We start from the raw sequence: 15,327 nt of genomic DNA, 5'->3' as shown, positions 1-15,327 counted from the left end.
ATTAAGTTAAATTTAAACAAATTTAAATTATATAATTTGAAAACATTATATTATTTAAATACCCGTTATAATTAGTAAACATTAAAGCCGACTGGATTTTAAACTCACTTCTTTCGTTGCTGGAGCATGACCTATATGTCTTTGAAATAGATGATGTTGAATTGTTGACAGTATCATTATTGTCTAACTTCCGCAAATCTAATTGTGATGACATTGCTCTTAGTTGTGATTTTTAGGTTTCTGAAATTTTAAATTTGTTATTTATCTAAAAATTATAATTATTAAAATTTTTCAAAATGAAATAAAAACTCACTTGCTTCTCATAAATATTTTTATAACATTCTAGGCCTTAAAAGTTTAATTCTCTCAGGCAATGTTTGGTTCTCCGTCAACATTAGTGACAATTTTTAATTTTTTATTAAAGTGGAGTAAAGTAACCTGATATAAGTTTCTAGTTGTTGTTATAAACAGATTGATTTGAAAACCTCAACAATAAAGTGACAGTTAAATTGCTGCAAATATATAAATTCAAATAAATAATGTATTTACAAAATAAAATTGAGTAAAATTACAAATAATAATTGTTCATTTTTTTGTTGATTACATTAATTAAATATATTAAAATTATGATCATAAACATCCCTATTTCACTTCCAAATATAACCTTTAAACATATTACTTTTCTATAATAAAAATATTTAATTTTTAAAATTTTTATTTGCTACAAATTTTTAATTTATTGACTATTTTTTTTAACAAAAGTAGTATTTTATAACATAAAAAAAAGTTTATTTTGACGTTTCTTCTTGACAATAAAAAAATTTAAATATTTGAAAAAACATAAGCATGGGTTGCTTTATTAAACAAATGAAAACTGGAAGAAAAGTCATTTTATTTCTGTCAACGAGATAAAATGTCGACTTTTTTCTTATCCCTTTGCTGAGAATATCGGAATTCAAATAATTTCAGCATTATGGAGAAGTAAGATAATAAAATTTAAACATTAATAATTTATTGTAATTAAAAAATATTAAAATTAAATTTTTTTTATAATAGTTTCTTTTGAAAGGCTCTATTTTAAACCACCAAAATCAAATTTTTGTTACAAACTTATAATTTGCAACCATGATACAAATTTAAGTACATTTATTTATTCAGAAATGTATGTAAATATATTTCTAAATTAAAAAATAGAAGTTGTAGGATAAAAAATTCTAATAAAAGTAATAAATAATATGTGTTTAATCAAAACAATTAATACTAAGTTAATAAAAAAGTAACAAATTTAAAACACTATAAGTTAATGTTGTTTGCAGCGATGATCATTTACCGGCTTTTTCTGTTGTTGAGTTTTGTGAAGGAATAGAAGTAATTAAAACGAATTGGGAAATTTTCAACCAGAAAAATAAAATGATTGCTGCTTATTTTCCTCCATTCCGCTTCGAAAATGAATTTTTAAAAATTATTAAGAATAATGAAAGACCGACCAGTGAGTGGGCAGATAAAAATGGCGAACCTTGGGAAGTTGTAAAAGTTTTACAACAATCAAGTAAGTTTACTGTTACTTTTTCGGAAAATTTCAATAATTTAAATTTTTAGATTGATAAAGAGTTCCAAATTTCAGACACCTACGACAAAGCAAAAAAGCAATGTCACTATTATTCGAATTGTCTGAATTAGACACTGATGACAATGTCAACATGGAGCGATTGAAAAAAACTAGACACGCTCGCAACTTGGAAAAAAAAGCGAGCAGGGAACAGGAGAAGAAAAGTATTGAACAATCGAAATCTGTGCGGAAAATTTTGTTTACTCCATGCAATTCCAAAGCTACGATAAACGTGCAATCGACTGGAGGTGAGGAACAAGATGAATTTAAAAATTTGGATAAGGATCTGGAGCCGGATATCGAAGTGGAAGAGTTCGAGGAACAACTTACACCACTACAACAAAGAGGTTAATTTTTAAAAAATTTTCCATTTTGCATTCGTCAATCTAGTTAAAATATTTTTCATCTATTTAAAAAGAAAATAAGATAACTTAAAAAAATAAAAAGTAGCTTTTCTTCTGAAAAAAACAATAAATCTTCTTTTTCTTCGTCTCTTTTAATTTTTTTTTAATTTCGTTAATTTAAACGTCTTAAAAAATCTATTTTACTTTAAATAGATATAAAAAATAAATATGAAATTATTTCCGGCAAAATTCTAGAAGAGATTTTCAGTTTTTACTTGGAAAACTTTCTGAAAATTTTTGGAAAAATTTAAAATCTCTTGTATAAATTTTCCGGAAATCTGGAAAAGTTTTTCAGTGTATTCCCGGAAAAAATTCACAAATTTATTCCATATAGGAATGTTACAATAAAATTACCATTCTCTTTGCAGCCTCAACTAGCAGAAAAATAACCGCTCTAGTACCTGGAAAGGAAAATAAGGTCCAGGTTATTGAAACCGATTCAATGGATAGTGAAATGGAAATAGATGAGATTGAGAAGCAACCTTCACAATTACAACAAACAGGTTAATTTTTGAAACTCTTTCACTTTTCATTCTGTCCGTGTAGTTATATTCAAATAGTAAAATTGAAAAATTTTTATCATAAGTAAAATAACATTATTATTTAAGTAACGGAAAATAGCTCTTTCTTTAAAAAAAGTAATGCTTTAATTTTTTCTTTGTTTTCTTTATTTTAATTTTATTGATTTTAAAATTGTTAAAAAGCAATTTTCTCTACAAATAATAAAATAACATTTTTTCATTATAAAAAGGTATAATAAAAATCTATAATTAAGAAATGACGTGAAAAATCCAGAAGAGAATTCCAAGATTTTCACGGAATATTTTGTAAAAATTTCCGGTTTTTTTTCAAAAAAACTTTCAGATATTTTACACAAATCCTTCCACGCGGAAATGTCATAATACAATTACTATTTTCTTTATAGCCTCGATTAGCCAAGAAGCTATAACTGCAATACCTGGAAATAGAAGTAAGAATCAGACTGTTGAATCGGATATCGAAAGGGAATTGGAAGAGTTCGAGAAGCAGTCTACACCATTACAACAAAAGGGTTAATTTTTAAAACTTTTTTAATTTTTCATTGTTAATATAGTAGAAACAGTATTCTTTGTTTAATATATAATATAATATAAATAATAATATCATATCGTACATTGCATCAAAACTTATAAAAAAATATAATAAATAATTTTATAAATAATATTGTAATTTAAATAACAAACAATAGCTCTTTTAAGAAAAAAATAATTCTTTTTTTCTTTTTTTTTAAATGTTAATGATTTTAACCTTTTTAAAAATAATAATAAAAAATAATAAAAAAATAACAAAAAATAAAATAAAAAGTTAAAATAAAATTACATTTTCTATATAAACAGCCTCGACTAGCCAAAAGCCATCTGCTGCTACGCATGGAAATAAAATTTCTAACACGCGTAGAAGTTCATCAAAAATATTTGTTGATTCACCGGAAGTTCTGCGGGGTTGTAAGTTCATCGCAATTTTTAAATCAAATTCCATCTTAAATATGCACTAATAACAATAAAAAAAAATTATAATATTAAAAAATATTATTAATATTATTATTATCAATAAATATTTAAAAAATTGGGACTATAGTTTATTAACATTTAATTTTGAATAGTGAGTCCGTACGAGCTATTAATGTTGCAAAAGACGAATGCAATGGGGTTAATGATGGAGTCATTCTGCAAAAGAGATTCTAGTAGTTTTCTCATTGAAGAAACAGTAGCGCAAATTCATGGTGAGGGAAAAGTATTAAAAATGTCTCCAGCTCAAACAGCAGCAGAAGCTATGAAAATTGAGAATAAATTGAAAGATAAAAGATTTTTATCGCAAGTGGTACATATTCTTTTAATAAAACTTTAACTAAAACATCAACAACATTGCAATTTATAGGTCTTTTGTATGTAATTTAAAAACTATCATTTGACTTAATATTTCCATCTTATTCAAATATACACTACAAAACATTTATTTTCATTAGGTGCATGAGGTCAAGAATCTTGGAAAACTTCGGACCCTCCAATTGACAGTATGCAGCGAAATGGATATTCTTCTTACATACTCCGCAGGAAAAGGGTTTTCTTTTAAAGGGAAAGCTAAAGAAAAAAGCGGATTCCAACAACTTTGCTTATACAAAGTTATAAAACGTAAGGGATCATCCGTAAATAAAGTTTCTCCAACTTTTCAAATTATCGACCCCCACCCATTTGCATTTGGTTGCAAATCACAACTCCCCCCTGTAAATGTAACGTTGCAAAAATGATTTATACGTCCTTGAATTTTTTTTCCTTTTTATATATTAATTAAACAAAGTACATGTTCTTTTTTATCATACATTCATAGAGTTGCCCGTGTCAGGGAAATTAATTATTATCTTTGATTTGTATTGGCTAAGGGTCAATAATAAACATAACATCAAGTCAGGGAAATGTCAGAGAAATACAATTTTTGTTAGGGAAATTTTTGAAATTGAATGAAATCAAAAATGGAAAAATAATTAAAATTAAAAAAAATAATTTTATAAAGTAAAATATCATTGAAGTAAATTTGGAAGTGCTTTTTAATCTTTATAACATTTAGGGTTGCCACGACTCAGGTAAATCATGAAAAGTCAGGGAATTTTGTCAAAAGAACTGGAAAACTATAAACATTATAATAATGCAACGAACATTCTGTTTTTATTAAAAAGTTTTTTTTAAAATTTTAATACATATCTTAACTTTTAAACATTTATTTTTTTTTATAATTGAAAATCTCTTCAAAATTTTGCATAATAATTTTTTAATGAGTTATAAATTCTATTATTACAAGTTTTAATCAATTAAAAATTCAATTATTTCAAATTTTAATCAGTTAATAATAAATAGTCTAAATTTTAATTACTTTTAATTTTTCTTGAAAAGAATATTCATTGATAGAAATAACGTAAATTTAATTTATCAAAATTTTAACAATAAAAATTCAAATATTTTTAATTTTTATGAATTTAGAATTCAAGTGTTCCAAATGTAAAAAAATTTCATTTTTTTAAAAAATAATTGAATTTCATTGGAAATTAACTTAAAATTTTTGTCAATTTGAATTGCTGAATATTTCTTTACATATTTCAGACAATAATTAAATTTTAAAGAGAATTGTTAAATTCAAAAAAGTTTTAAAGCATTGTAATTTTTGAAAAGCTAAAGTTTTTTTTATATTAAATAATTTAATTTTAAGATATTTGATCTTGAATTTATTGTAAATTTAATCTGCTGAATACTTTTTACGAATTTTTCACAATAATTGAATTTTAGAGAATTTTTAATTGAAATTTTTTAAAAATAATTGAAGTATGAAAGATTTGTAGTTTATATTTTTAAAAATAATTAAATTTTGAAAGATTTGTTGTTTATATTGTTAAAAATAGTTGAATTTTAGGAGATTTTTAAGTAGAAAGTCAAGGAATTTTATCAAAAGTACTAAAAAAATATTCAATTTTTAAAAAAGCACCGAAAATTACATTTTTTAAAAATTTTAATTCAAATTTTTACTTATCAAAATTGTTGTCTTCTTTTTGTAACGGATGAACTCCCTGTGGGCAAAAAATCATGTTCGTTCTAAAAACGTTTTAAGAACGTTTTTAGAACGTTTCATGTCCACCAAATAATGTTCTGGAACATTATTTGAACATCCATGTTCTTAAAATGTTCCAGAACATTATTTGGCGGACATGAAACGTTCTAAGAACGTCCTTAAAACGTTTTTAGAACGAACATGGTTTTTTGCCAACAGGGCTCTTAAAAAGTTTTTATTTGGGTCAGGGAAAAATTCCAAATTCCGTCTGGAAATCAAAGGAAAAGTCAGAGAAAAACAAAATCCAATTTTGGTGATAATCTTAACATTAAAAAATCAATTCTCGTGATAACCCTGATTTATCATTAATTATCATCTTTCTATAGCGATATCAGTTTCTAAATCTTCAAAGTAATTTGTCAATGACGAAAAATATAAGAATGAGAGAATAGAAATGCGCAACGTTACATTTCCAAATCACCCACCCTGCTCCCCCTTGTTGCAATTAGTTGCAATTTTTTACCCCCTTAATCACGCAACGTTATTGATGGATAGTCCCTAAGTATTATTAATTTATTCTTGAAGTGCTTTATTTTACATTTAAAATATATTTTTCAGTAGAAGCATTTGTAAATATTTTATTTTTAAAATATGTTTCATCGTAAAGTATTTTAGCTGGACAATTAATGATATTTTAATTAATGATATTTTTAATTATATTTTAAAGACTGCACACAAAAAATGTTTCCAAAAGCAACAGTAGCTGAGATAGACAAATCCATTAAAGATTGGCTCATAGCGTGTACAAAACGTGAAAACCGTCGACAGTACGTGCAATAATTTTTTCAACATAATATATATATTATGTTGAAAGCCAATCTACAATATATATATATATATATATTTATTTATATATATATATATAACATGATTCTATATTCACAATCTAAAAATCTTTTTATATACATTTTTTATTTTTTTTATAAATATTTGTTTGTATATTAATTACATTTTTAAAGGTATTTAAAATACATAGCTTAGCTTAAGGAGAGGGACCGGTTAAATTTTAAACTATCAAAATTAATACTGTTCAGTGGTGTCAATTTTTTTTGGTAGAATTTATAATCTAAAAGTATTGTATATTCTTAGAATTCATAAAAAAAATTTTGACATTTTAGAAATTTCATTTTTTGCAAAAATTAATATTTTTCAAAATCCATATGCTTTATTGTTTAAAATCATGACAAAAGCTAGAAAAAATCAATAATGAAAGATAATGAAAATTGCAAGAGAAGTTAAATTTTAATTTCTCCAAAAATTTTTATTTTTATTTTAAAAATTATCAACAAATTAATAATAGTTTAAATTTTTTACAATATATTATAATTTTGAATAGTCAATATTGTTAGAAAACAATTGACGATTCTAAACATCATTGATTTCGCTGGGCTAAAAATTAACCGGTTTCTTCCCTTAGTTATTACTATACTGTGCTTTTTAATTGATAAAAATACAAATCATTTAAAAATAAATTTTATTATGATTATTTACTTAATGGTTTTTATAACAATTTTTAAAGACAATAAAGTTATTTTTTATTGATTAGTGAATTCATAGATTGCTATAATGAATCATAGAAATTGTTTAGTATTAATATTCCCGAACGAAATATGAACTATAAGACCTAATTTTTCAAAATTTATTTTAAAGATGATGCAAGTGAAAATAATGCTAATTAAAATAATTTATACATAAGAAAGAAGGAACAGAAGCGAAAGGAAACTGAATCCGCCATGCAGCTTGAATTAGAAGACGAGGAAAATGATAATGATGGTGGAGTAGAAGATAATCTGGACTCAGATCCCGAAAACCGCGATTAAACATAATTAAATTCAATATTCACTTCATGAAAAATTCTGCAACTATCCGATATTCATTTTCTTTGGAGGATGTAGCTGTTAAAGTGTGGTCAATACCGTGTGAAAAAGTCGAATTCAAATTCCTCTAGCACATTCCTTTTACTAGTTTTGACTAGTTTTAACATTTTTTTACTATACTTGCCGCAGATTGTGGGAGAATTTCGATGTACGCCGCGGTTGTTGCTGCATCTAAAGTTAAAAAGAAATATCAATTTTCTTATTTTCTCTACCATTACATATTTAATGAAAGAGAATGTTGATGAGTGAAATGACTGTTGTGTATTATTGTATTAAATTCCGATTTATAAATTTTGCCAAATACTTACCATAAACTCAGTAACTTTTAATTATCCCTGGGAAGTGAATGATTTCCAAAAAGCGTATACACTATGTACATTATCCAAGAACTTTTATAAAATAAACAATTGTATTTCAATTTCATTAAAAGGATTTCACAATAAATTTAAAAATAACTTCATCAAAATTGAATTTTTTCTCACCTTCGGGTCTATTTTTCAGTTAAAATAAGGATTTTTCAAATAGTAAAATTAATAGAATCGTTTTATTTACTTTTATCTTTAAAAGGCGTAAAATCGTTATTTGAAATTTAAACTCATCCAACATGAAATTAATTTGGTCGATTGATTAACATTTAGCTTTCTTTAACTAAATAGAATTGATAATAAAAAGAACTTTTAAAAATATTTTTTATAAGCCTTTCTAAGACATATTTTACAAGTTTTTGTCAAAAAAATTTCTATTGCATCCTCAACAAATAGGTTTCCAGGGAACAATTTGAGCAAAAATTTCCTACGCAGTTTCTCTGCATGATCCTATTAAGTATTCCGCAGAGAAAATTTCTAAATATTCCTGGGAGAAAACTATTAAATCTTCCCGGAAGAATACTTTGGAATATTTCTCAAATATTCCTATTACTTCTTCCAGTCAAATTCTCAAGGGATATTCCAGGAACCTTCCTTTGGAACATTCAAAGTCAAGTGGACATTTCCTATATTCCCAGGACCTTCCAAGCACCTTCCAGCGGAATATTCCAAATCTTCCAGCGGAACATTCCTGGAAGGTTCCTGGAATATGTTGTGCTATCTGGGAAGGGCTTAAAATTTGTTCATTTTTACGCATTTTTGTGTGTATAGTATAGAAATAATTTAAAAAACATGATAAGAAGTTGTTTGAATTAAGTTTTTTTTCGAAAAAGAAATTTTTTTTGAAAAAAGTGGACTTTTTCCATAAGTTTTTTATTCGTTTCTCTGTTGTATTTATTTTTTTTCCAATTTTTTTCTCTTCTTCACATTCTTCCTTTTTTAAGTCGATATTCTTTTCACATTTTTTTGTAAAGAAAATGTTTATTGTAATTGAAAATAAAATCGGACAAATGCGAGTTACACTCGCACTGAAATCGAGGGTTCCGTGCTCGAAGCGTACTTATTTGGTATAAAAAGAAAGTTAACGTAATTCCGAATCCAACGAACTCTATATGAAGTATTTTGGATAAGTAGATTGTTAATAAACAATTAGTTAACATTGCAATAGTTTATAAAAAAATGATTTTTTATCCTCAAAACTTAAAAATTTAATAGTAATATTGTTTGAAAAAAAATTTCGATTTTTTTTTGAAAAGTACGTTTAAAAACACATATTAAAAAAATTCTAAAATGATTAATTTTTAAGGAAGTTTGAGCAATCCAATTAAAAAGCTAAGGTAAAAGCACCAGTACCTGGACGCTATTGAAGGGGTCTCAAATTTATTAGTGTTGTGTACTAAGATAATTAAATATAATTGATAAAATGTTTGTATTTTCGTTTTGTTTACCTTTAAAAAATACTAATTAGACAAAATTAATAATAATAGATGTTTTAATTAAATTAAATCATGAAATAATGAAATTGCACATTTGCAGCAGAAGTTGGACATGGTATTTCGAAAGCCGTAGTGGTTGGACATGATGAGACCCAGTATTTGGACATTAAATAAGTAATAATAATAATTAATTCAATAATTCTAATTTATTTCGTTATTTTGATTGCAATCTTTGTCCAACTATTGGGTACAACATATAAAGCGGTAGGTTAACTTGGACAGTCAATTCAGACAGAATTGGACAGCGATTTTAGAAAAATTGTTTAATATATTTTTTTTACTCCTACAATTAATAAATTTTATTTTGCCTAAAAGCTAATTATCTAAAGAGTATCTCAAATTTTTTTTACTTAATTTGAGGAATATTTTAATTTCTTTTTGCAACTGTCCATCTACTGGTTCCAATTTTTGCTTTGTCTAGGTACTGGTGCTTTTACCTTATTAAAATTTCTTTATTTTGAAAAATCCATAACTCATAAACGACTTGTTAACAAGGTGTTCATTTCATGACCATTTAGCTTCCTCATAATGATACACTTATGTTCAAGATTAAAAGAAGGATTACAACTAAAATAGCGATCAATTTTATAAATATTGGTAAAATATAAACTTTATATACATCAATCGATTCGTTTTCATGCCAGGAATGTAATTTTGACAAGAATTAATTAAAATTTCTAAAAAAGTTATTTTAAAAAATACAAAAAACTATTTTTTCAAAAAAATGATTAAATCTATAGATTTCTGTAAAATATGAAATTTATATAGGTTAATCGATTCGTTTTAATGCAAGAAATAAGTTTTTTACCAAAGAAAATTAAATTTACAATAAAAAAAATTTGAAAAAAATAAAAGAAAAAATGTTTTGAATATATTTGGAAATCCTTGTGTCAGATTTTAGGTATTAATGACTGCAATAAGCATACACAATTTCAGGACAATCCGTCAAAATGTTTCGGAGATAATTTGTACACAATATTTTGTGACATACACACACACTCCCATACATCTGTACATTTGATCAGAATTGATCAACATACCTTATATGGGCATTCATGTGACTATCTATGTCACTTTTATTAAGTACTTTGTACGAAAGGGTTTATTTGAAACCCGTTTATGTTTGAAATAAATAAATAAACTTCAAATATATTAATTCTAGATAAGAATGAGTAAATATGACCTTCATTTGAAAAATTGAAAATCGTCACGAATGCACAGCTTCCTCATGAGGAAGCAAAAACAATTTGAAAGTATCAAGACAGCCAGGGTTTCAATGAGTACTAAAAGTTTTAAATATACTTTGCACCTGATGGGGTTATTTATTTTCTAATTTCTTATGAAGATTTCGAAAAGGAAGAAATGGTTTTTTTACATGTGTTTTATTCTTTTTACTTGACTTTTCCATATACTGAAAAATAAGTATTATTGATTCAAGAAAATCATTTACTTGTCCGAAGTTGATCCACTAATTTTCCTAATTGCAGAAAATTTACTACAAACTAGTAAAATTTTCTTTTCCAGGTTTGCAGGTTTCCAAAAAGAGTAGCAACCCTGATTTTCATTTTTGAAATTCACAATAAAATTTTCCAATCAGCACGTAATATTACATATAAGATTCGAAATATCAAGGTGTAAAATTATAATAACTTTGAAATGTCCGCCTAAAGGTAAATTTTATTTTGTAAAAATATGGGCAAATCATGAAGAAAAAAATATTTTTTTTAATTTTTGCTACTCTGGAAATTAATATTTCAAAGTTTGACAAAAATTTAGGCAAACAGAAGAAGATAAAAAAAGTTTGGCTCAGGCGTAGACTAATTGTAGACGAAAACATTAATTCTTCTCTCTTTTTGCTACTATGAAAATTAGTTCTTCGAAGTTTAGCAAAAACATGAGCAAACAATGTAAGAACAAGTTGTAAATTCAGATGTTCATTACATGAACATTTTGCTTCCTCTTTACGATCAGCAAAAAAATTTGCTTCCTCGTGGAGAAAGCAAAATTTTATTGCCAAAATGTGAATTTTTGATTTTTTAACTTTCATTAATTCTTTAAATTTACCTCAAATGTATACTTTATATATATCGATCGATTCGCCTTGACGTAAGGAATACAATTATTTCATATATAACCTTCAATTTAAAAAATCACAAAATTTTATAGCCAAAATGTGAATTTTTGAGTTTTTAACTTTCATTAATTCTTTAAATTTACCTCAAATGTATACTTTATATATATATATCGATCGATTCGTCTTGACGTAAGGAATACGATTTTATTATATATAACCTTAAATTTTTCTATTTAAAAATTTTTTCGATTAAAAAAAATTTTTTGGAAAAAAAACGATAAAATTTTTTTTTTGGGTTATTTTTAAAAATCCTTTGGTCAGATTTGAGATATTAATATGATAAATGAGCCTACCAAATTTTATCTAAATCCATTAAAACCTGTTGAAGTTATCTTCTAAACAAAAAAGGGATCCACACACACACACACACACACACACACATACATACATCCGGACAATTGATCAGGATCTCATATAACATGTTTCTATAAAGAAAAAAATTTGTTTCCGCCACTTTGAAAAGTTTTATAAACGAAAGGACTACAAAGCTTCCTCCACGAGGAAGCAAAAAGAATTATTTTTTCTTACTTTTTCAAGATTTTTTATGTGAGCATGAGGTTTTTGTGAGATACATTGTCACGAAAGTGAGACAAAATGATCGAGTCAAATCGAACCAAAGGCGAGCTAACTCGAACCGAAAACACAAGGACAGCGAGTATTGAAAACCTATGTGAATCTATACAAATTGTTAGCGTGCTAGCCGCATATGCTATTTTTTCTGCCTTTGTTATGAAAAAATGACTAAAAATAGTAACGCGTTATGGTTACTTTTACTAAAAAGTAACGTATTATCGTTACTTATACTTTTTATTAAAAGTAACATGTTTTCGTTGCCATTGTCTTTCATCAGTAAACGTCACCGAACTTGAACTACCTAAAACAACATTTCTCACATGCACAAGAAAACTGCCTTAAAATATATAATATAATGTCTGTACATTAACGGAAAATATAGCTAGTAAAATGTTACTTTTTCGTGTCAGTGTCTAAAAATTATTTCTTTCAATATTCTCAAAAACATAGACAAAAAACTCAATTTTTCTGTATTGAAAAAATTAATTTTTTTAAGGTTTGGGATATAGTTCCGAAAGCTTTCCCCCGCCGACTTGAACCAAAGTTGGTATACTAATATATTTTGGTGCGCTGATTACGAAAATGACAGTGAAAATTTGCGCATATTTGATTATAATGATGGAAACCATAAAAAACACCATAAAATTATATTTTCTCGCAATTAACTTCAAAAAAACGCAAAAATTAAAAAAAAAGTCGAAAGCTGCAAGTCTCATAAAAACACACGTTTTATGTCCTATCCATGTTTTTACCCAAAGTGATTATTTTTCGAAAAAAATCCAAATAAAACCAATAAAAAAAGATCAAAAATGATGTAGAAACAGTGCACATCATAACTAGAGAGAAATTAGGATCATGTATAACCCTGTAAAAAAAGAAGTATCAGCAGTGGCGCGATTCCGTATTACAAATAGTGAGGTTGAAATACGGAAAACGAGAATTGACGTATTTGAAGGAATGGGGAATGAGGAATTCGGGCAGTTGAAATACGCGAGATTTTTATTTAGTGAATAAAAATTAAAAAACGCGTGAGTGATCATTAATAATTATATGTAGTGAAAGAAGCAAGTTAGCAGAATGTAAAAATACCTGTGTTTAGTGAAAATAATGATGTTTAAAGGAATAATTAAAAGTTAAAAGTGAAATATGAGTGGAAATACGTGAAGTGATGGGTTCTAATACGTGACGTGAACAAAAGTAGATGATTAAAAGCCAATTAATATTTAACAGGTAGGTAAAAATAATAAATTTTATTATATTTAAAATTTATATTTTTTATATTCTAATTTTTCGTTAAACTAATAAGTTTTTGTAAAAATAAATTTGGAAAACATTTTCTACTTTTTCAATTAAAAATGATTAATTTATAGATAATAGTAAAAATAACGAATCTAATAATAATAATAATAATAATAATAAAAACAACTATAAATCCTATTCTATCAATTATTTAATTATAATAATTAAATAATTAAAGGAACATGATTTTATTAGAGTTATTTATTATTATTATTTATACATTTAATTATTTTTTTCAATTTTCGAATTGAAAAATATTTCAATTATTTAATTTAATTTATCTTAAGAGTGTCGAACTGTCTCTGAAATTCTTTGGCGTTTTATAATCGCCCTATAAAAACGGCACTGAACGTGAAAATGATAAACATTGATTTTAAAGTACTTTTTTCCCAAAACGCGGACACTTTTTTCAAAAAAAAAAGATTGAGCAAATTTATACAAAAATGCGATTGTAAAATGAAGAGTACGAAAGTAATATAATTTTAGGTTTATTACGTCATGCAGCCGTTAGGTGGCAGAAGCATGCAGGGAGCACAATGTCGCAGCTGTCATTATATTACTTTCGTACTTTTCATTTTACAATCGCGTTTTTGTATAGATTTGAAACAATCTTTCGCATTAAGGAAATTTGTAAGATAAGGATCCTTGGTATTTTTTCCTATTTTAAAAAAAGTGTCCGTGTTTTGAGAAAATAGTATTTTAAAATCAATGTTTGTCATTTTCACGTTCAGTGCCGTCTATATAGGGCGATTATTAAATGCTAAAGAATTTCAGAGACCGTTCGACACTCTTAATTATAATTTACCTACCTGTTAAATATTAATTGGCTTTTAACAAATTTTAAATAGCTTTTTGTATAAAATTATTTAAACATTTTAATTTTAATTATAAAATTAACTCATTAAATTGATAAATTTAATTTTTTGAAACGTTATCATCATTTACAGTGATGCAGTCTATTGCCAACAAAGCATAGTATACCCGATGTCGGTAAAGAAGTACGATCATCTACTTTTTCCACGTCACGTATTGGAACCCGTCACTTCACGTATTTCCACTCATATTTTATGTCATATACTTTTTTTACAAAAAGTAATTATTTTAAGAGCAAAATCTCAAAGATGATCTCCAGGCATACCCGTCAACGGCGACCTGGTTCAGTAGGTAAAAAATAACCATGGATTATTGCGCGGTTGTCAGTTCTGAATGTGCATAAAAAATTTCAATCCTCTACGACATCAGCAAGTCGTTTAAATAAAAATTTCATATTTTGACTTTTGCAAAACAATTTATTTATAACACTTTTCATACTGAACAAGATTTTTATGGTAAAATACTTTTTTGAACATCAGTGTTATTGTTATAAACAATTTGTTTTGCAAAAGTCAAAATATGAAATTTTAAAATTTAATTTAAACGACTTGCTGATGTTCTAGAGGATTGAAATATTTTATGCACATTCAGAACTGTCAACCGCAAAATAATTCATGGTTATTTTTTACCTGCGAAACCAGGTTGCCGATGATGGGTATACTTTGCTTTTTTCGTAGAATTTTAAAAAATTTCAATCTTATGGCAAATTATTATTAAAAAAGAAGAAATATTTTTTTTTAAATTTAATTTTTTTCCTTCAGATTTCCCAAATTTTGAAGTTTTGAATAAGTATGGAGAAAGTCCGGGAAAAGTATGGGAAGAGTATGGGATTAAAAAATTATCCATTTACATCAAAAATTTGCTTCTTTCGTAGAATTTTAAAAAATTTTAAACTTTTGGCAAAGTCCCATTAAAAATAAAGATATATTTTTTGTTTGAATTTAATTTCTTTTCGTAAGATTTCTCAAATTTCGAAGTTTTGAAAAAATATGTTGAATGTCCGGGAAAAGTATGGGGGGAGTATGGAATTAAAAAATTATCCGTTTACTTCAAAAATTTGT

At 25.9% G+C, this 15,327-nt stretch overlaps 3 protein-coding genes across 8 annotated transcripts in view; 2 read left to right on the top strand and 1 right to left on the bottom strand.

Annotated features, from left to right (window-relative positions):
* LOC127290350 (rhodopsin-like) overlaps window positions 1–15,327 on the bottom strand; it is a 699,229-nt gene that overhangs the window by 266,889 nt on the left and 417,013 nt on the right. The gene's annotated exons all lie outside the window — the stretch shown is intronic.
* LOC127290351 (uncharacterized) lies at window positions 1,305–4,071 on the top strand. Its single transcript, XM_051318859.1, has 5 exons — window positions 1,305–1,549; window positions 1,625–1,956; window positions 2,382–2,516; window positions 2,939–3,064; window positions 4,019–4,071. Exons 2-5 carry the CDS (start codon window positions 1,650–1,652, stop codon window positions 4,024–4,026), a joined length of 576 nt encoding a protein of 191 aa, XP_051174816.1. The 5' UTR covers window positions 1,305–1,549; window positions 1,625–1,649; the 3' UTR covers window positions 4,027–4,071.
* Window positions 4,057–7,655, top strand: LOC127290352 (uncharacterized). Its single transcript, XM_051318860.1, has 3 exons — window positions 4,057–4,184; window positions 6,317–6,416; window positions 7,346–7,655. Exons 1-3 carry the CDS (start codon window positions 4,079–4,081, stop codon window positions 7,467–7,469), a joined length of 330 nt encoding a protein of 109 aa, XP_051174817.1. The 5' UTR covers window positions 4,057–4,078; the 3' UTR covers window positions 7,470–7,655.

Source organism: Leptopilina boulardi, unplaced genomic scaffold (assembly GCF_019393585.1).
Source record: "Leptopilina boulardi isolate dan_hultmark-lab unplaced genomic scaffold, ZJU_Lbou_2.1 LbouV2_60, whole genome shotgun sequence".
NCBI lineage: Eukaryota > Metazoa > Arthropoda > Insecta > Hymenoptera > Figitidae > Leptopilina > Leptopilina boulardi.
This window is presented reverse-complemented; position numbering and strand designations above follow the sequence as displayed.